The sequence below is a fragment of the Calonectris borealis genome, chromosome 1 (assembly GCF_964195595.1).
Source record: "Calonectris borealis chromosome 1, bCalBor7.hap1.2, whole genome shotgun sequence".
Classification (NCBI taxonomy): domain Eukaryota; kingdom Metazoa; phylum Chordata; class Aves; order Procellariiformes; family Procellariidae; genus Calonectris; species Calonectris borealis.
This window is the reverse complement of record NC_134312.1, coordinates 39,923,358-39,946,012: the sequence shown is the minus strand read 5'-3', so window position 1 is coordinate 39,946,012 and position 22,655 is coordinate 39,923,358. Positions and strand designations below refer to the sequence as shown.

The 22,655-nt window shown below is 40.3% G+C and overlaps 1 protein-coding gene across 2 annotated transcripts in view; it reads left to right on the top strand.

Moving 5' to 3' along the window:
* CPM (carboxypeptidase M) overlaps positions 1-22,655 on the top strand; it is a 35,554-nt gene that overhangs the window by 9,391 nt on the left and 3,508 nt on the right. The window contains exons 3-6 of one of the 2 annotated variants that reach the window (XM_075149484.1): positions 12,174-12,271; positions 20,286-20,458; positions 21,928-22,112; positions 22,363-22,533. In XM_075149484.1, coding sequence (XP_075005585.1) covers positions 12,174-12,271; positions 20,286-20,458; positions 21,928-22,112; positions 22,363-22,533 — 627 coding nt within the window. The remainder of the gene's footprint in view (positions 1-12,173; positions 12,272-20,285; positions 20,459-21,927; positions 22,113-22,362; positions 22,534-22,655) is intronic. The other variant, XM_075149494.1, reaches the window with a different exon arrangement.

The following is a 22,655-nucleotide window of genomic DNA, read 5'->3' as shown; positions in this document are numbered from 1 at the left end:
CACCTAAAAATAATAATGAAAGTGTGTGTACATATTTGTACGTGTTGTGTATACATACATGCATGCACACACACACAAGTGAAACTTAAATACAGTTCTTGCAGAAAATCTTGTGGGAAGGTTTTTCTATGAAACTTGCCATATCAGAGATTCCTGTCCCAGCCTTAAAAAAAAAAAAAAAAAAAAAAAAAAATTTCAAACATCTGTTTGAAAGGAACCTATCCTAGCAACATAGATCAAACACGTCTCATTAAAAAAAAAAAAAAACAAAAAAAACCAAAAAAACCAAAAAAACAACTGTTATCTAGTACTGGAATCTTTACGTTGTAACTTTGAAATGGGAAGATCTGATGTATTTAGAAATAGTCCACTGTTCCTTTGAGCAGGATTTATTTAAAACCAGTGTTATGGGAAGAATCTCTGCTCTCCTGCTTCCTCTCTACCCCTTGCTTTGTAGTTGTCTAGTTGCAGCATATATTTACCAAACTTTTCTTCAGAGCAGTAAAGGTCTTAAGCCTGCAACCACCCTGTTTTCTCTCAGCAAGACTTTGCAGCATTCTGTGTTTGTTTAGAAGTAGACAGAATTGACAACTGGCTATCATAATTCACACCAGTGAAGTTAGCAATGCTAGGGAGCTTGTGTAACATAGAATCAACAATTGCAGCTGGTGGGTGCAGTTTGATTCTTGTCTATCTCCATATCCTTTAGCTGGTGTTGAGAAAGTAAATATGTAGAAGATGTTTTTTTAAAAAACAACCAAACACAAAAACACAGAGCTCAGGATACTAAGAACGGTGCACAATGGACAGAGAAATTACTGTTTTTTCCCCCTCACCTCTCATAGGATTCTGCTTTTTGGAGCATTATACATAAATTTTTGGGCATGTAAATAAGAGGTGTGATCTTGAAACATGGCTTGTTTTCCTTTGTATAGCTCATAACTATACTGACAATTTAACTCTAACTTATCGTCTGCTGATTGCAAGGGCAAATTAAACCTGTACTCTTACTTCAAGTTACTTTTTATATGTAACTCAGTGTTGACTTGCACTTGTCCTAAATAAGCATTCACTTCCTCAGACTGCTGTTTTTTGGATGCTGCGGAGTAGCACAGGAAGAGAAAGAGGTTTTCCAACAAAGAAAAAAAAAAAAGAGAAAACATAGCCATTAATCAAGAGATAGCCTTCAATTAAGGGTCTTCTATGACCAGGTTAGGTATGTTTATTAGCCTGTCACAGCCTACATTTGCTGTTCTTTGGGTCATGCTATAGGGCCTGTATTTCCCTAGGAATAGGGAAAATCGGGTGAATATTGATGTTAATGATCAGTGATGTGGGCTGAATTGCCCTTTCAGTACAATATTGTTAATTTTTAAACCAATTCTAATTGCAGACTTACTTAAAAAGAAATAAAACTCTTATTCTATGCCTGTGTTTTAACCAAATGGTCAATCTTTCTGCATTCTCCTCTTACTTGAGGAGAGCACAGTAACACATCCCTCCTACCCCACTTCAGGGGATGAGGCTTTTTAGTAGAAAAGTGTTTCTAGTACCTTTTTATTCACGTCCCACAAAAGGAGAAGAGCAGTGCACCTTGCATCCCTTCTGGATGGCCTTTCTGCCTAGGACTTCTGGCTGTAGATCCTTGGAGCTACCGGTGTTGCTGATTCACAGGGCTGGCTAATTGAAGCTATGTATGTAGCTGTGGTATGGCATATTGTGTTCAGCTAGTTGACATAAGTACAAATGGAGACCTACTCATAATACATTAATGAGCTGATAGGCAAGATGTGACTTCTTACCCTGAAGCATTTGTTCCTTAGGCAGTTGTTCTGTGCATGATTTTGCATAGAAGAGATATCTAGAATTTTTTTTAAGGCTGTTTTTTTCTTTGAATGAAAGCTGGATGTGCACATGATTGCTAGTTCTGCTTTCTGAACTTTTTATGAATGAGGTAGCTACTGGAGATGGAAAAAAATAATGCATAGAACTGTCTGTAGCTCTCTTCCCCTGCCAGCTGAGAGATTACCCTCCCTGCTCCACTTCTGGCACAGTAACTTTTACCATCTCTGCAGTGGTTCAGATGTGAGGAAGAGGTTAGAGGATGCTTCTAAGCAGATGACTCTGCAGTTTGATGTCTAGGGCTTACTTGTTATGGCAAAGGTCAGTCCATGGCAGCTGGGCTTATTTGATTAAATGACTGTAGCTGCTGTGTAACATGCTGAGCTCACAGCAGATTTAGGACAGTTGAGTTACGTTTCCTGTTTGTTCTTAGCCAATGCGTTCTACATCCATGGGTCTTGCAGTTACCTGGGGCATTTAAAAGAGCTTGAGCAGATCTGAAAAAGTAACATTTATCCTAAAACTAAAATAAAAGCAAATTCTGTTCTCAATAAGAAATATAGTCCTACTGTGTCCGTTCAAAAGTCCAGTCTGGTCCAGTATTCTTTTTTCCAAGATTAGCTAGAGAAAAGTCTAGGAATGGGGAAGTATCATTCTATGCCTACCCCAGTATCCACTTGTAGCAATGTGCAACCTGGCTGTTTCTGACAAGGCATATTTCCTAATCGTGGTGGACCTAAAGTAGGTTAAAGTACAAAGCTTGCTTTGATACACAGTTGCATTAGACTGATCTCAAAATCCAAGAGGAAACAAAGGCCACCAGAACATGTTTCTCAAAGAGACAAAAGACTAAATTACTCTGTTTGTAGGTGGGAACACTGCCTACATTTTAGTTCCTTGTAGCGTCTGTTGCCTTTCCTAAAAGGCAGTAACTAATGTTTCTAAGGAGACATTTTGTTACCCATTTTAAGAGAGAATCTGGAAGCAACTAGTCAAAGTAACGTAGCTTGTTAACTAACCAGAAACAGAGGATGATGATAAGGATTGAATTCTTTTGAAACAGTTAATCTATTTTGCATTTTCCCCCTCCAGTTAGTTAAAAAAACAAACAAAACCAAACAACAAAAAAACCCACAAAAAACAAACCAAACAAAATAAAACAAAGAAAAAAACAACCCAACAACAACAACAAAAAACAACCCCAAAAAACAGGGGGTGGGGGGGAAGATGCTCATTGTCTGAATTTGTAGGACTCTGCTTGCCAATGTTGAGATGTGTATTGTTTGGAGCTTCCTATTCTTGGAGCAAACATAATGTCTGGGATCTGCATAGCAAGTCTCTTGATGAGGCACTTCAATGCACTGAAACACTCGAAGTGCATCAGTAACTTCTCAGCCATGTAGGAGCAACAACCTGTAGTCTCTTCCTGGTTTTCTACTCCTTCTTTTGCCTTCAAGTGGCAGGAATAGTTTTGGCCTCTTCTGCTTCTGGTTGTAAAAGGGTAGGCCAAATAAAACTTTGAATCTGGATAAATCGCACTTAAAAACAAACCATCCACCTCCTTGTGCCTGGCTTGTTTATAAGCAATCATTCTGCTCATGATGATCCAATGGTACCGCTGTAAATGGGTAATATTTCTTTCTTTCATGCATACAATAGCTTTTCTGAAAATTACTAGCTGCATACCAGTTTCACACCTTTCTCAGAAAATAAAGCACACATTTTCAGAACGAGGTTTAAAAACCCTGTGGTAATAGAAGCAAGAGTTTGTGAAAAGGAAAAATAGTCTGTGTGGTTTCTGGGAGTGAATATGAAACCAGTTAGTGTAAAAAGTGGGGAAAGCCTGTTCAGGTTAACTCTATGTGTCTGTGGTGCTGTCTTCTTCTCACTGAGCAATACTGAATAAGGTTAGTGTATATTAATTTAAAAACAGTATTCCCTTCTGGGTTGTTTTTGTTTGACTTTTTTAAACTTATTTTTATTTCTTGATTTGTGTTCAAATAAACTCTAAGGTGCTATTGTAGAGACTGTGCTTTGGATTGGCAATTTTTCATGTTTTTGTATATAAAGAGTGTGCTCAGCTTGATTATGAGAACTGGGAATGGTACAGTGTGATGAGTCACGTATATGTAGGAAAGAAAGGGTGGTTGTTCTCAAAGTGTTCACAAGTCATGCGGCTATGGATGTCCCAATCACCCAAAGATTTATAAACCTTTAGGAAGATAAGCAAGCACATGAACTATGAACTGTTTTGACTCCCTTCCCTTCTCAAGTGCTTTGGTTACAAATAAACAGTATCTTTTTTTTTTTTTAGTCATTTGTTATTCCTACAGTTCTGCTTATAAGGTACTGACTCTAAATTGGATTGGCTGGTATAATCTCTAGAAGTAGATAGGTGCTTATTAAATAGTGGGAAATGGTTACTTTTATTTTTTGCCTTTAGAGAGAGATAGCCTTATGCCTGTAGGAAGGGATACATGGCAAGAGACCAGAAGTGTTAAATTAAGCAGTGCCCCCCCCCCCCCCTTCCCCCAGCATAGTAACTGTGTCAATGCTGGTGCAACTGTTGCTGAAACATTGTGGTCCTTTGTATCTCAAGAAATACCACAAATTGGCTGAGGTGGGATTATTGGAAAGTTGACAAGCGGAAATACACAGCACATGATAGTCCTAACACTTTGAAATAAAATTTTAAAATGCTGCACAGATACTATACCAATTGGTCTCTCTTGCTGTTATCCTCAAACAAGCTTTTTCTTCCTTATCAATGATTTTTACTTCTTCCAATAGCTTATTAAGAACAGTGTGGTTAGAGTAGTTCTTGTGCTAAGTATGAGCTCTTTTACAGTCTCTCCATTAAGCAGGATACTTGGGGAAACAAAACAAGTAGTAAAACCTTTGCCCCGCTCCCCGAATAAGAAGTGCTATCGGTTTGGGGCGGGTAAGGGGGGGAAGTCGAGGCCATGGTAGACCTGCAGTCTAATGTTACCTTGGGCTCTTTTGGGTTTGTTCTGCTTACCTATGCACCATGCTGAATATTACCAGGTATGCCTGGTTAACATATGCGATTGATCTGTAACTTTTTAATCCTTCAAAATACCTTGAAGACTTTCTTATATTTAAAGTGTCCTAGCTCTTCTTGGGATACCAACTTTGTTCATTACTAATGCTAATGCAGGCTGACTCTTTAGATAATCCTTTCTGCCTCAGTGGACCATGAGAACATGGTGTATTGAAAGTGAGGATAAACTCACAAAAGAATCTGATGTGCTACAGTTCTTCATACAGATGTCTATCTGATCCCAGCTTCAGGTATGTAGGTTATTCTGAGTATAAACTAGACATTTAGAGTGTCTGTTTTCTGAGCAGGCAGCTGCCTTTTTTGGTTGATAACTTACAAAATGTATATCCCCAAAGGATACATTTATTTTACTTACATTTATATCCCCAAAGGATACATTTACTTTACTTATAATCTGGAGGGTGCTTTACTCAACAGTCTGGCTAGATTAAACTCACATATTTGTTCATGTTTGTAAGGCTACCTCTGCAATGCTACTACATCAGTCATTCTGATTAAACACTTCTGGTTATATAAATAATGTGTTGGTAACTCAAATTCTGTTAGAATCTGAATCGAGCTGTGAGTGCTGTTGGGCAGCCCCCTTGAGGAAGACAAGTTCCAAAATAGCTTTAGACTTTCCAGCTTGAATTGGTGATGGCAAATCAGAGTACCACAGGGCAAGGGTGCCTCTGGTGCTTGCTTAGCAAAAAGGAATTGCTCCTGAAGTCCTTCATTAGCTGTGGTAGTGTTTTGCTGGAAGACAGTATTGCCCCACTGTTATCATGGAGAAACTAAAACTTTGTCTTTGTATTGAAGCTTGGAAGTACAATACTAAGTTACATAAGCATTTAACGACTTTTTATTTCCATCTTCTTGCCTATGTGTGTGCACATAGACGGCAATTGTACTCCTGTGTTACACACAGACAGTACTGAGCTTTGCAGAGAATACAAGTACAGATCAAAAAAATTAAAAGCCAAAAATGGTTTGTGTTAGCAGGGAAACAGATTTACCATAAATGTGATTTAAAAGTTAGAAGTGATAAAGCCAGGATTGATTTCTTGATCTCTCTCTTCCTGCAAGGTAAGGAACTTTATGTAGCAATAAACATAGTTTGACTTAGTCTCAGAAAATAGGTGTCAAATGCAGCTGGGAAGATACCATGCAAGATACTGAGGCATCTTTACAGTTTTTTTTTTATTGCAGAACTGTGTCAGGGTAACAATTAATCTAGATTTACACTAGTATCACAGGTAGCCAGTAAGGATGGAGTATCCCAAGACACAGCAGAATATGTTGCCAAATGCAGTTAGGAAAATGTTTCCAATATTAGTATGCATAGTTCAAGTGGATTAAAGAGTGTATGAGAGATTATGTGGGAATTGTGGTATATCTACAGAAGAATTTATCAAGGAGTGACTGTCATGCCATCCCGTCTTCCCACAATATTTTGTGTAAGTAATGCAGATGCTAGTTATTTACATTGTTTCTCTTTCTTTTGTCAAACCATAATTATGTAGAGGTTGCTCTTGCAGTGGAAGCTGTTATAAAAATCACCTGGTATGTTTATTTCACTACTGTTACTTGGTGTTCTCACCATAGCATCTAGGCTGAAGCTCTTCTGCTTATACTGGAATTGAGCAGGATTGATACAAGTTATGCCTAAGGCATAGCCACCACCTTCTTATGTTCTCATTGAATAAAACCTTGTCTGTCTGGTTCCCCTTCTTATTTTGCAGTGCTTTGATTCTATGCTTTGGGGGTCAGAAACATATATTTTAAAAGCTTGTGTGGAGCACAATAGAATGAAGCCCTGATAGGGTGAGTTCTCAGGACTGCTGAAATATCAGTAGTCAATAACAATCTGAAGAATAATGATAAAGCCTTTAAGTTGTTTGCACTTTCTATTTAACTTCTCTATCTTCTTTTCTTACTACTAAAGTAGCCTTCCCTACAGCTTAGGGCCACATCTTTCTGGGTAATATGCAAACCACCCTGATAATATGCTACTTGGCCTGTAGAGTTTGTTGCCAAACTTGGGATAAGTAAGAGTAAAAAATAGTAAGTTTTAAGGAAGAGGATATGAAATACAAAGAGCAGTAAATTGTTGTGGCTTGTATCAAATCTCGAAAGTATATTTTTTGAGGTAATTACTTTGATTTGGTATAATGTCATGTTGTCTTTTTTCATAATCTAGTTTTATGCATTTTTATAGGTAACAGATGGATCCAAGTAGATTCATATCTGAGGCTTGGATTTAGACATCTAAAAGCTCAATTTTCTAGCCAATGTCAGAGCAAGTTTTGTATGAGCTATGTTCAGTGCTGTACTGTTCAAATAGGTATTCAGTCAGATCTGGAGCTGTGGTAAACTGGTTTTGACACTGTTTCCCACAGCCTTCTCCTGGACAAACTGGCAAGATACAGATTGCATAGGTGACCTGTGAGATAAGTAGGAAACTGGCTAACAGGCCACACTCAGGGGGTGATCATCAATGGTTTTTACTCGGGCCAGCAGCCTGTCACAAGTGGGGTCCCCCAGGGATCAATACTGGACCCTACACTGTTCAGATCTTCATAAAAGGTCTGGACGATGGGATTGAAAGCACTGCCACCATGTTTGCTGATGAAAACAAACTGGGTGGTGAGATGGACAAGTCAGAAGGGTGAGCCATCTTAGAGAGACCTGGACAGGCTGGAGGAGTGGGCTAGCAAGAACAGTACGAAGTTTAACAAAGACAAATGCAAAGTCCTGCACCTGGGACAGAAAAACCAAAGCACCCACTACAGCCACAGGATCTGTGTGGCTGGGGAGCAGCCTGGCTGAAAGGGACTGGGGGGTCCTGGTGGACAATAAGCTGAACATGAGTCAGCAGTGTGCTGCTGCAGTAACGAAGGCAAATCGGATCCTGGGCTGCATCTGCAGGGGCATTATCAGCTGAGATAAAGATGTGATCATCCCACTCTACTCAGTCCTTGTCAGTTTGCATCTGGAGTGCTGGTTCCCCACAATGCAAGAAAGATATGGACAGACTGGAGAGGGTCCAAAGGGGGGCCACAAAGATGATCAAAGGGCTGGAGAACCGGCCCTATGAGGAAAGACTGAAGAAGGTCAAGCTCTTCTTCCTGGAGAAGAGAATGCTCAGGGGGGAACCTCATCACAGCATTTTAGTACTTAAAGGGTGGCTACAAAGAGGACAGAGGCTCTCTCTTCACAAGCAGCCATGTGGAAAAAGAAAAGGGGCAATGGATACAAGTTGCACTGGGAGAGGTTTCATCTCAATATAAGAAAGAATTTTTTTTTTTTACAATCATTCACTGGAACAACTTCCCCAGGGATGTGGTAGACACCCCATCACTGGAGGTTTTCAATATGCTGGACAGAGCGCTTGATAATCTCATCTAGACTCCCTTTCCCATGAAAAGTTGGACCAGATGATCTTTTGAGGTCCCTTCCAACCTGGGCTGTTCTATGATTCTGTGATTGTTTCTATGATTAAATTGTTCTTGGACTTTGCATTCTAATGAGAATCAATCTTTCCTCCTCTTCTCTCTATTCTGTGCCTTTCTAGGTAGGGACTACCTCAACATGGATCAGCATTACTGCAGTTCCTACCCATGAAGTCAGTGTGCAACACATGGCCAGCCCAGGAGGACCCTAGTCAGTCTATTGCTTTTTCTGGGTCGAAATGGAGCTGCATGCAAACTTTTGAATCAGTAGCCTAGCCTGAGCGGTACTGACAGTGGGTCTGGTGCATTGCCCAGTCATAGAATCATTAAGGTTGAAAAAGACCCCTAAGATCATCAAGTCCAACCGTCAACCCAACACCACCACGCCCACTACACCATGTCCCTAAGCGCCTCATCTACATGTCTTTTAAATACTTCCAGGGATGATGACTCAACCACTTCCCTGGGCAGCCTGTTCCAAGGCCTGACCACTCTTTCAGTAAAGACATTTTTCCTAATGTCCAATCTAAACCTCCCTTGGCACAACTTGAGGCCGTTTCCTCTCATCCTATTGCTTCTTACTTGGGAGAAGAGGCCAACACCCACCTTGCTACAACCTCCTTTCAGGTAGTTGTAGAGCGCGATGAGGTCTCCCCTCAGCCTCCTCTTCTCCAGACTAAACAGCCCCAGTTCCCTCAGCCGCTCCTCAGAAGACTTGTGCTCCAGGCCCTTCACCAGCTTCGTTGCCCTTCTCTGGACACGCTCCAGCACCTCCATGTCCTTCTTGTAGTGAGGGGCCCAAAACTGAACACGGTATTTGAGATGCAGCCTCACCAGTCATTTAACTTCATTTCCTAGACATAACTTTCTTTGAAATGACAACAGCTCTTCTTCATAAATGAAGCTATAAAGAACAAAGTGAAGAAAAGTAGAAATAAATTTCAGAACAAAACAAACCAGGAACTGCAATCCAGATGGCAACATCTACAAATGATTTGGTTTCTTTCCCACTAGATCTGGAGATCAATTTCAATTCTCCATCTTAATTCCCAGTTTTCGTAGATCTGTTTAGAATACTGATACTATGCCATGAACTGTGGCAATGCTAGATAATTTTTAAAAAGACTGTTTATTCTACTAGAAGCTGTGTTCTGGCTCTGTTCCAATACAAGACTTGTTGCTTGTCCTGAGACACACAGTTAGAAACACATGTTTGTCTTGATTACTTGAAATATAGTTCACTAATTAGTTGAAATCAGTTCTGGTCTGGCAGTAAGAAATGGCTTTTTGATTTACATTCAGATGATTCAAAGCATGGGAGGTAGCTTAGCTGTTCACTTCAGGTAAAAAACCAGAGTTATCTAGGCTTTACTGATTAAAGGAAACTTTATCTATATGCTGAATCTTTTTATATGCAGTAAATTACTGCTGTATGGAAAGAAATCTTACATCATCCCTCTTAGGTACACTATCCAGTACTGCAGGCTGAGCAGACCGAGGAATTCATTTTAATTGTTAATGGTAGGTTTGATACTTCTTACAAGATGGAGATGCCAGGAAATAATTGGTGTCTCAGTTCATGGGAGTGTTTATCATTTAGATGGCCCTCACACAAACTATAAACAGTCTAAACACTAATGCTGGAAAGAACAATTTAAATAAGTACTTAATGCTAGTCTATACTTAGCTCTTCCTTGTGTTTCCCATGAGTGCAATTTCACAGTGATAGCAGCAGGAATGAGCACTGCTGATGGCAAGGCACTGGAAATCTTTTTTTTTTAATTTGAAATCAGAATACAATATTATTTGTAGAAAGTCTTAAATGACAGAAATAACTATAGTGTTTTAGCTGTACTTGGACTCTTGTTGCTTTAGTGTATATATAGTACTGAATTGGCGCTATGGGGAAGTGGCTAAAGAATATGGCACTGTTCTACATTGGCTCATGAGATGCTCCAAAAAGTCTGTATGCAGTGGATGTGGATGTCGTCATTGCTAGAGGTTGGATTTGAAATGGCCTTTGTCATCTGTTTCTGTTCAAATAAAACCAGGGGCTAATCATAATACCTGGTTATGGGTGAAATAAGATGCTTCATGTTCTAAGGACTACAATATTGTTTGGCTGCTGTGATTGGTTGGGTGTTTTATATATTAGATGATAATTATATACAGAAAGGTAATATAAATGTAGTAAGTATGTTGGTTGGTTTAATGTCCTGATCCTGCACTAAACTATCTCACCTTCTAGGTCACTGCTTTATGCTTGTATGGGAAATCATCAAGGATTTGAGGAAACTAATGCTTTTAATCAGCACTTATTTCACTTACTCTGAGAGGGCTTTTTACATGTAATTCACTGAGCCCGTTGGCTCTAAGATATTTTGAAGCCCTGTCTGTGTACTTGGTACTCACGCCGATAACAGGCAGTCCCAGGGCTGAATGAATTTATAGGCTGAATGAATATATATACCTTATAGAAGATATATGTCTCCTCTGTAGGAAACCATGCGTTTTACAGTTTAGCTGTATCCACTTTCATCCAGAAGAGACAGCTTGGACACCAGCAGGTCTCAGTGCAGTTTCAGTGTATCTCGTGGTGTTCCTTCTGTCCTCTTCAACGTTTTTCTTCCATTCCTGAAGGTACTGCAGTTGCCACAGCACTTTTGTTTTCCTTTCTAGCTATGTGACTGGCTCACTGCAGCTATATCATGAGGGTCATGGCTTCCAGCTCTGGGAAATTTGTTATGCTCCAGAGTTTATTTACTGCAGATTTGATGATCCACAAAAATTTAGGAAATAATGCTTTTTATAGTACTGCATATAGCAGCATCTACATTCTTCTTTCCTGTAAGTAACAATGACGGCTGGACTCTGCTGAGACAGCTCATGGGTCCCAACAAGCCCTGCGTGAAAGCATGCGTGCAAGGTCTGATAATTAGCAATCTATAGGCTGTGACTGCTATTACCAAGGAACCGGTCCAGTTTCATTGCTGCCACCTACTGAAACTAGAGCTTTTCACCTCATTGAGCAGTCTAGTGGGAAGCATAGTTTTGCAGATGCGATCTGAAATGCCACATCATCACTAAAAATAATAATTAAAAATGCCCCCTGCCCCTTTTAAATGAGGACTTCCAAAATGTTTGTTTATTTTGATACTTAAAGTTCAGCTTCCTGTGCAGCTTTAGTGGTCCTAACTAATACTCTTTCTGTAGCTATTAATTCTTTCCCTGCTGATTTTCTTGGAATATGTCTCTGATACAGCTCTGCCTGGTATCTTCTGTTTTCTAAGCAGTAACTCATAAATGTGTTTAGCTTTTCTGTGTTGTCTTTAATGCAAAAAAAAAAAACCTTTTTCTTTGTGATAATGGAAACATCTGTATGTACTTCAGAAAACTCTTATCATGATTTAATATTTTTGGGGGAAGTGTGTCTTATATTTTAAATACTCTTTAGTTGCTTGGTGACTTTGCTTGACAAGATCTTGCTTGCTAAACTTGATTTGAAAAATGTTCATTACAAAAAAAAAACCAAACTATTTTCTAGCACTGGTTAAATGGTTTTGAAATTGCAGGGTTCACTACACTACATCAGAAGGCAAAACATATTTATTCCTATAACTAATTTAGCAAGCACTCATAGAATAAAAAAACCACAGTCTACTTTGGTATGCTATATATAGGACTGACTGGGCAGTACTGAAATATAAGAATTTGTATGGTGGTCTTAATGACCAGCTCTTTTTTTTTTTTTTTCTCTAAGGTTTGTATGATTTTACACTTGTTTAAAAAAAATGTCTTTTCCCCTTCCCCTCTTAAAGGTAGAGACCTGTGGGTTCTTGTTCTGGGAAGGTTTCCAACCCATCATAAGATTGGCATTCCAGAGTTCAAGTATGTTGCTAATATGCATGGGGATGAGGTACGTTTCAACTTTTGCAATGTCATTTATACCAAATACACTTACCAGAGGTTTAGAGTGAACTTCTCTCAGGTGTGTGCTACTTATTATTAAGGTATATCATACTTCAAAGAAGACCTAGTATGTGTGTATTTCTTGAGGAATTTCAAGAGTAAAGTTCCCTTGTTTTGGTAGAAGGGCTTCAGGACATCTTACATCATGATGAAGAATCCTACAGTCCTACACCTAAGACCTCTCTTAAGCAGAGAGCTTTGTCTTCACCATGGGAATAAACCCAGAGGCTTTAACTTTCCTGGCAATGAGTCAGCTGCAGTAGTTTGCTTGTATATTGTTATTGCCTAGGCATGAAGTATGACTGATAGAACTCTTCAAATATATCCTAAGATTGAATAATAATTCCTATGGAGCACCAAATGACTTATTTTAGAAAGAAAATTTATCTTGGGAACCTTAAACTAGGAACACCTAGATTCACCTGAGATAACACAGTGAATACAAAACAAAAAGCAATTTCAGGCTTAACTTGCTGTGGAAAGAATGCCTACTTATTAATTGTAAAGGGGATAATGGTGATTATGAGCCTTCGTGATGTAGTACATGAATCTGGAACAGAAAGATTCAAAGCTTCACTCTTCCCTATAATCTTTTCTTGCTTTCTATTTCCCTTATTCTTTAACTTTACCTGCTTTTATTAGTCATGTTCAGGATAAGTTTAAACTACACAATATATTCCTATGCAGCCTTTAATGTGAAGGGTAAATAATTCAACAGAGAAATGGCAAAATTTATATTTTTATACATATCTATATGCTGGACTGTGAATTCCCAAAACTAAGAAAAATAGATGTAGTAGGAAGTGTATCCTGTGTAAAGCATTACATATCACAAGCTATTGATATTACCAATACTGTGTGTGAGCACTTGCACACCTACAGGCACTTGTGATATTATGTGCCAAGAATTTTCCCCAAGTTAGACTAGTTTTACCTTGTTTTGACAGTGGCTATGCTCAAAGTGCTGCTAGGAGTTTGACTGCTTTGGAATTTAACTCTGTGTGGGAGGAAGCTGATTCATGGTTTCAAATGGGTACATGTGTTACTGGATGCCCAGGACAGGGTTGGTGCGTGGCAGCAGGGAAGGGAGGGTGCCTAGGAACTGAGGCTCCATGTGACAACCCCTGCAGACTGCTGGAGGAAATTGCAAACCAATGGCTACAGATGACCCAGCTTTGGTGGGAAAGAGATGGAGGGCAGGATATGATCTCGTCCAGAATGGCATGGCTCTCAAATCCAATACTGCTGGACTGCAGAAGGCCACTCTTTCTATTGAAACCTCCACAATGAAGCACTCCTGCCATTAATCACTGCCCAGCTGGATAGGCACAAGGAACTTTGACCATGGAGACACACGCTGTTTGCATATCCATGGGGTCAGAAATTGCTGGAGATCAGGCAACCTGGATCACTGCCTAAGATCTAAATTTTTATATTGACTCTGTGAGGAAATGAGGCAAGACTTTTTTAAGTATCTGGCACTGTGTCTGAGTTTGTCTGAGTAGGGTTGATCCTTGAGCTGCCTAGGTACCATGCTACATTCTAACTTGTTCATTAGACCAAGCATGCACCTAGGGAAGGTTCTGGAAATAGAGCCATTCCTCCTTTTCAGGCCCTCATGATGATCTTTGCCGTATGGTTTTTTTTGTGTATAGATACAACGCACAGTTGGTGTTTGTTTTCCCTATCTGACCATAAATGTATTTCAGATGGCAGGAAATGAATTCCTCATATAGAGAAGCAGTAGAGAACTTGAATATTTTCTTTCCCATAACCTAAGATTCTGCTGGACTACTCACTGGGGAAAGATTCAACTACCCCTATGATATATTGAGCAGATAAGTTTTGCACTAACTGTATGACAAGCTTCAACTTGTGTTCCACACTCTTTCATAACTTAAATTGCAGGATATGGATTCATTTATCTAGTTAGGTCTTTTGTGCTTCAGAGATGCTTTCCATAAACGGTACAAAGTGAGAAAAGTTCTGTTCTCAGGTCTTGTTTGGTGATGCTGCTCTTCTAAACTGTCATGATCACACAAATGACGTTTTTCTTTTTTGGCTCAGCTAGCCAACTGCTCCTAGAACCTAGAAGTCGGGGGGGAGCCGGAATGGCATGTGTGCAGGTTGTTCACATGTTAACCTAGAGAACCTAGGTTATTTGGAGAGCTGCCCAACAGGGAAGCTCTAATAAAATAACGTGAGTACGCAATACTAGGAAGAGAGTATTCTTTTCAGAACTGGAAAGATTTTTTTTTTAAGTAGGTTAATTTTTCTTAATACTGTAAGACATGACCAGCCAAGGTTTAAATGATTTTATTTTGTGATCACTGTTGCCAAATAGAGTGAACTTTTGCCCCAGATCCCCAGAGATGCAACAAAAGACTTCTCCCATTCTTTCTGTGCCTGTATGAATGCCATTTTTAGCAGTACTTTTTGTTTAACCCAAGCCAGATTAAAACTGATAATTAGAGGTAGTTCAATCACTTGCAGCTATGTGAGACTTTAATCAAAATGGCATTAATAGACTGCACAAAATGCACAAGCCTGTGGAATGTTAATAAAGTCTGCGCTGAGGAAGATGAGGGAGAGGTTTCTTGCTGTTCTGGGGCAGCTCTCATTCTGTATTAGGCAGCAGCATCTCTTGTCCCAGGCTTGTAGTCTTACTTGAAAGATCTTTTCCTCTGTGTGTACACTCACACGTTCCTCTGGGATAAAACTTGTTCCACTTAACATCGATCACAACCAAACCCCCAAACACTCCTAAGTCATAAATGGAGCAGAACTATCACCTTTTGACCAGCTGTTCCAGTGACTTGAGTCCAATCTACACAACTGAACCATAGGATCTAATTAGAAGGCTGTTCCTAAACCACGTATATCACAACAGGAAAACTCTTTAAGGGAAAGCATGTCTGAACAAAGTGTAAACTACTGCGTTTCTGCTTGTCCCCTTTAATGTATTAAGTATATGGCTTCCTTAACTTTCTGCGGCTGTAGTGTTACTGGACCATCACAAGATAAACTTTTTCCCAGGATGGTAATGCTGATACCAACCCTTTTCTCCTAAATCATCCACTTCTGATCACTTTCTTTTCTTAGTGTAATAGCATTTTGCCTCTTTCATTAAGTGAAGCTGAGCCTGTACTGATAGGCCTGAGCTAGCCTACATGAAAGGACATGTTTATCTTGCTGGCTTATCTTGTATTTAAGTTAAAGCAACTAGACCCTATTTTCTGTGTCATCATAGACATAGTCATATCCACAGAGGGTTTCCTGAGATATGGTGACTTACTAGGTGTTGGGTGACTGAGGACTGGGGTAGATTTATTAGTGATCAGTGTAATTGGGGCTTAAAAACAATCAACAAACTAATGAGTCTTGTGCAGAATTTCTTACTCTCATTTCAAAAAAAAAATTAATGGAAGCTGCATTTACACTATCAAAATGCCACTATAAAAAAAGGCTTTTTTATGACTAGGTTGGGCAAAAAGAGTTGTGTCCACATACTGTACAATCTGCTGTAAGGAATTTTCAGCACATATTCCTATGTCCTTTGTACTGTTCAATATAGTATGGAAGTGGTGTGGCAGGGAAACAAATATGTGCTCTAGAAAAGACAATTAAGAAAAAATATTTCTTGCATAGTGAACTATTTTCCACCTGGCTTCTGTATCAGCTGATGTGATGTAAAGAAGGTCAGAAGCACCAGAGATTTCAAAATTCAAAGCAAACAAATCTATTTGCTAACCTCAGACTTTAAAAAAAAGCTGGATGCTACTGAGATCTCTTTCAACACAGGGATGGTGCCTCGCCCCAGTTACCTTTTTCCTTATCTTTACTCCCACTCTTCTGAGTGGGAAAAGAAAAAGTGATCCATTTCTCAGCCAGGTGAAGCCTAGGCTGAGAAGCCTGAAGCCTGTGGAATTTGTCCAGGTGGTAACATCTTATGCCAGTTACTAGTTCAAAAGCAGGCTTTATGTTGCCATTTCCTTCAGTGATAAACCAAGGAACTGCAATTCCCTGTCATATTTCCGTAGTGATTACTGCTATAGAAATAAATGGATATGTGCCAAACTGTATTTGCACAGTCACTTTAACACCAATGTATTTTAGTAAAAGAGGACAAACACAGTGGGGTGTGTCGCAGCTGTGCATAATAATTAGAGCTGTACAAGTGTTAAAAAAGAACATCTTGTAAGTGTGGCATTTAAGTAGTAAACCAGGATGAACTATTGTGTTCTCTGCTGTAACTCTGCTTTCTTAAGCAGAATTGTGCCTGGTATGCTGCGCTAGGTCTGTAGAGCAGTCAGGGCTGGAGCAAGGAGACTGACAAGACCATGTTGCTCTGAAACAGGTCCTACCTGATGGTTTGGATCTTTCTTTCAACATAGTTCAACTTAAAAACCAGGCCACGTTTAAGGAAAGAATTTTAATCGTAAAAATGGGTAGAGTCTATCCACCCATAGTCCCCTGGTATTAGGTCTCTATCATGTGGTAACAAAAATGTTTTAAAAACAGGGGTGCTGCAGTAAAGTGTTACAGTGCAGGTGCAATTGGAGCTAACCTTAATCTTTTAACTGGTTGCTGCGAGGGCTTCTTGAGTAAGCCCTTCAGTAGCTGAGCAGGGTGCTGACCCAGCCATGCCAGAAGCAATAGTCAGCAAGTTTAAGGGGTATGTCTACAGAAATGGCAGTCACACCCTTTTCTACAGTGTTGATCCATGCCCTGACGCATGCATGCTTCTTCCTTCAAGGCTTCCCCTGAGGATCACTGAAAGCCTTTCCTGCTGACTTTCTCCCTTTGGGGCACACAAGGAAACTGACAGCTGAAAGTGCACAAAGAAACTTAACGTCTGTGTCCCTAGAGGGTGGAGAAAGGGTTTTCCTTTTGCTTTTGTGTCACCCCTCATCTGAGCTACAGCAAAACAATGTACCTGGGCATCGCCCTTGGGATACTGCAATTAAAACCAAATATTCATCATGTCTTTTCAAAGCCCCAGAGCACATAAAGACTGTCCCTTGCTCTCTACATCTTCTTATTAGACTAGAGGCAGGTTAAGGTGTTTGTCCTTGACTTTACTGTCCATAACCTACCTCCAATCTATCTAGATCCTTTATTTGAAGCTCTAAAGTAAAAATAAATGTCTCATAACTTTTCTCCACAGGTACAGCTGACCTCTCTAGTAACAGGGTAAAGCCTGGCTGGGCAGGAGGTGCCTTCCAAGGGCTTGATCAAAAGCTATGCTTTTCCAGAAACAAAAGCTTTCCCTTTTCCTCCCCTAAAACACCTCCAGATGTGCTTTCTCAAGAAAAGCAGGGTACTCTGGACCAAAATAAAACCATCACTCCACCGAAACAGAGTGGTAATAAGCACACCCTTCTCCCACTGGGGAGTGATCAAAGGACCAACCCTCTGTGATAGAGATTAGCTGAATTGTTTAAAGTACTAAGTACTCAAGTACAGTACGCAAAATAGCTATACAAGGAATCCTATAAAATAGGGTTAGTTTTTAAAATACTGTATATGTAAGGAAAACGGGGTTTAACTCTTAAGTGCAAAGAATGTCATCTGTGGAAAAACTGGTCATCTTCCATTCTTTATAAACATTGTCCTTTTACACCACCTTCTCTTGTTGCTTTTCTTTATCTTCTTTTCCCCTTCCTGTTCCTGCTCCTCTACCCTTTCTTTTCTGGATGTCTTTTTGTCAGGCACTGAAGAGAAGTACAGTAGGAGCAGAGGCACTTTCCCAGAGAGCAGTCCAGTCTTGTCTGTAGTTTAGCTATCTCTGTGGTAGGGCTGTTCTTGTTGCTTCTGAGTCTGCTAGTTTTCTCTCATGCCCAGGGCCATGATTTGGCTGACTTCTCTCCCCTCCTTTCTTCCCCCCTGCTCCGTATGCTTCCCAAGATGTCTATCACCCAGAGCTGGAACTGAGCTGTCTGTACAAGACAGGTTCTGTTGCATCCCTTCTTAAATTTCACAGAGTAAATTTATCAAACCTGCAGAGCAGTCTGCTTTCATGTACTCAGGTGCTGTTTTGAAAGTGACTGGCAACGGAGGAAATTAGGTACCTTTCCCGCCCCTTGTCAAAGCCCATTTGCTGTAGCGTCTAGGAAAAAACCACTTAGTTATTGGGACAGTAAATGCATTTGTGTAACACAGCTTCCCCTAGCAGATTACTGGATGGTGGCTTGCAGGAGACCATCAGGAGCTGACAGGCAAGGGTTAGAAAACTTGGGAATAAATCTGCTGGGGGCAGGGTGGGAAGAGATCCTTCTCTTTCCCTGTACAAACAGCATGGCAGAATTGCTCAAGTAGCAACTTGGAGACCATGGCTGCCTTCAAGTACGACACTTAAAATGATGTGATCTGCAACTTAGCTGGGTCGTGTTTAGCACTACATTGTTTGTTTGTTTTTTTCCTGCAATAAAGCAATTGCTGGCTAACTGGCAAGATGTGGTTTGCTCCCAACCTGAACAGCAGTTACACCTAGCCCTCCTTGCCCCATCATGTACCTACTCAGCTCCTGCAGGCAGAGCTCCTGCCGGACGGTGTCTATGTTCCTATTTACCTCAACACCCAGAGCAGGATTTGCCACTTAAAATGCACCAATGTGAAAATTTAACAAGATATTAGTGCAGCAAACAGCTGCTCCTTTTCCCGTGCCTGATTTCACCTACCTTTTACATTAGCCTGTACCAGTCTGAAAGCAAGAATATGTTTATCTGTGATTCCATGTTCCTTGCTTCAGAAAAAAAATATTTCTTTGCAGTATTTCCACTTTAGTGATGCAAGACTCATTCTAAAAGATACTGAGGCACTGTAGCACTGAACTGGAGCCTGCAGTGATTCACCAGGCTTTGTTCTTGGAGATAAAGTAGAGATAAATTATCTCCAGAGCACATCTAGTTGCAAGTCTTGATTTGTTCCCATCCCAACCGGGGCTTAGGAACCCTACAGTGCCCTTGAGGCATGGGTCACAGTGCTATAGAAAGTCCTTCTGGAAAGTATGGTCCAGTGAATGCTGTGCTAGTGGTTTCTGGGGTAGCATAGGATTGTTCTTAACTCACTGGAGCTGGAACTTGCCACTGTTTTTGCCTGAAATCTGATAGAGTAGGCCAAAAGGGGAGATCCTGCCAGCTTTCATGACCTATACAAACTTAAATGAACAAGAATATGTATTTAGCTTTTTCTCTGCCCCTGCCTTTCCTTGATCCAAAGTCTGCATCCAAATGTCTTTCCATCTCTTTTTCTAAGGATTTATATATACCTGTTTGGTTCCTCAATGCCTGTGTTCGTGGCATTAAAATAAAGCAAGGTAATAGAGAATATAACAGAAGTGTCTATGGGACCTCTCTTGATCCTGTATTAAAGTTGACTTCCCATAAAAGGGTATCAACGAGAAAAAATCCTGCTCTGTAGCACCCTGGAAAACATGGAAGGTGTCTCCCTCCTTTCTTCTGAACCATCACTGCCAAGTGGTGATGCACAGCACTGACGCTTACGTGCAGGGCCCAGGGTCCCTCGGGCATCATCACAGAGCTGACTCTGCAGTGCAACTGAGATAATGCAGTGGTGCATTTCCAAGCCCATGTGATCTTTAACAGGCAGCCTATGCAGTTATAGCTTTTGATAAGGCTATGCCTTATCCATGCAGGATTTAAGCAGTGCAGCTGACACAGTTTCCCATTACAGAAAAAGCTCTGGTTGATCTGGGTTTAAAACCCTTGTGAAAACCCTCCAGTGGCTCCTTTCAACTATTAAATTACTTTAAATATATTTAGGGGAGAGCATAAAACAAAACAGTGTTGACCAGAATGCTCCTGTATGCCTTTTATGTTTGTGTAATCCAGTAAGGAAAACCTGTAAGTGCAAGGTGATGTGTCTTTTTTTTTTTTCTTTTTTTTTCTTCTTCTTCTTCCATAGCAGACTTAAAATAAAATCTATGCTTCTTTATACAGACTGTTGGGAGAGAAATCCTGCTCCATTTGATAGACTTCCTGGTGACCAGCTATAGACGTGACCCAATTATTACCCGGTTACTCAATAATACCCGGATTCATATCATGCCAACAATGAATCCTGATGGATTTGAAGCTACAAAAGTGCCTGATTGTTATTACACACAAGGAAGGTAAGGATGGCTTAGGAGAGTGGGAGTAGGTAAAGGAAATGGGTGGGGAGTAATAATCGAAGAGAGCCAAGAGACTGAATCATACTTGGTGGAGACGATAGCCTAAAGGATATGCTAGGGCTAATTTTGGCTGGTGCTGTTCTGAAGACGCACTGTTACGGCATAGAGTTTTTGGAAGACTGAGTCAGACTGGTGTTTATATGTGGTGCGGCTAGAGAAAATTGGTCAGAATGGTGTAATGACCTAACCTTTTAGGCAGGAGACCCAGATTGCAAATAGAAGCACAATAACCTATTTAGACCTTTAGGGTGCTACAAAAAAAGAAGGAAAACTCCACCCTCAAGGATCTATTTCAATTGGAGAACTCTATAACCCTTCTTAATGAGAAAAAGGTGTGTCTAAGCTTGTTGAATGGACTTCTAGAAATGTGTTTAAAGATCACGTTGAATGCAGATCTGGTAAGAGGGAGGAGTTACGCAAGCAGAGCTAGCTGTAATAGGTGCTGTGCTAGTAGCAGTGCTAGGAAAAAACTTATGCAGAATGTAACCTAACATTGCATCCTGTGCTACTTTTGCAATCTTTAATGTGACTATTGCAGAGAGCAAAAAGGGGAGGAAAAGTTTCACCAAGCTAGAAGAGGGAAGAAGAAGAGAGAGTGAGAGAATGGGAAGAAATGCCAAAGGGACAAAGTTGGCATGTGCAGAAAAAGCAAACTCATGAGCTAGAAGTTCTTTTAGATCACTGGCCATGGCAACGTCGGAAGCAAGTGAAAAGGTAGTTTAGGTAGTTTAGTTCTCTAGGTGACCAGTGTAGGCCCACCTTTTTATTAGGAAAGAAATTTATTCCTCAGCAAATAGATGGGACTTTTATGCAGGGTGGGATATTTAATCCCCTCACTGTCAAATAGAGTTTAACTAACTGAGTTTGAAAATTAATACAGCTGATTCTAAATACCCTCTCTACTCTTTGTACTGACCTGTCTGAGTGAAAAAGGAAAAATGCATTTGCACAGGCTGGACCTTCAGGTACAGGGGGAAAAGAATACATCCTGTGTTTGAGTCAAATTTTTTGCTCTGTGTCCAGAGTGACAGCAGTACAAGGGACACAGCCATCCAGTAGTTACCTTGATACAAGTGTGAAAAACACATACAGAAGGACAACAGCCTCCTTATCTGGCTTAGGTTTTTCTAATTCATGTATGTGTAGGTGTGTACGTGCTATACACGTTAAATATTATTCACTCTTTCCACCTGAAATATAATAGAAGAATTGTTTTACTGTGTCTTATGAAAATTCCAGTGCTGCCGGAAAGCAAACTAGTGTCCCTCTTCTTAATGCTTGAGAAGATTTGCAATCTTGCCTGTTTCCTGAAGACACTAGCATGCCACAGATCTTCAGTACTGGAAAACTGGTGATGTGGAAGTGTCTATAGGCAAAACAGTAATGGGAACGTCTTCTTTCTTTCTAAGGTACAATAAGAACGGAGAAGATCTGAACAGAAATTTTCCTGATGCCTTTGAAAATAACAATGCTAGCATTCAGCCAGAGACTCAAGCAGTAATGAACTGGATAAAAAACGAAACGTTTGTTCTTTCAGCAAACTTGCATGGAGGTGCCCTGGTTGCCAGTTACACCTTTGATAATGGTAACTCAGGTAAGCTAGTAGCAAACTCTCTTCTCCACACCTGAATTGGTGGAGGAACATTAGCTGTACCAAAGCAAAATTTATAAGGATTTCTGCAAGGTTTTTCCAGCTTTTGAGGTGGGATGGGCAGACTTTGATAAACCTCATCAAAATTCACTGCCTGATACGACTATTTGGGAGATGTTTATCCTCTATATAAGCCAGCACGGTGTGTTTTACCAGTAACAAGAGTTACATGACGGCTATCTTTATTCTGCAGTTACCGGCTCTTTGAAAGGCTATAGCAGGTCTCCAGATGATGATGTCTTTATTCATCTGGCAAAGACCTATTCTTTCAACCATGCCAGCATGTACAATGGGACTGGGTGTGGCAACAGACAAACCTTTCCAGAAGGCATTACCAACGGGTATTCTTGGTACCAGCTTGAAGGTAAGAATGTCAGTGATGTTTTTTTCAGCTGCTTCAGATATCGTGTTCTCACTTTCTCCTGCCATCTTGGATGAAAGGGCTGTCATTTTGTCCAGAGTGGAGGGTTGATGAAGGGAGTAAGC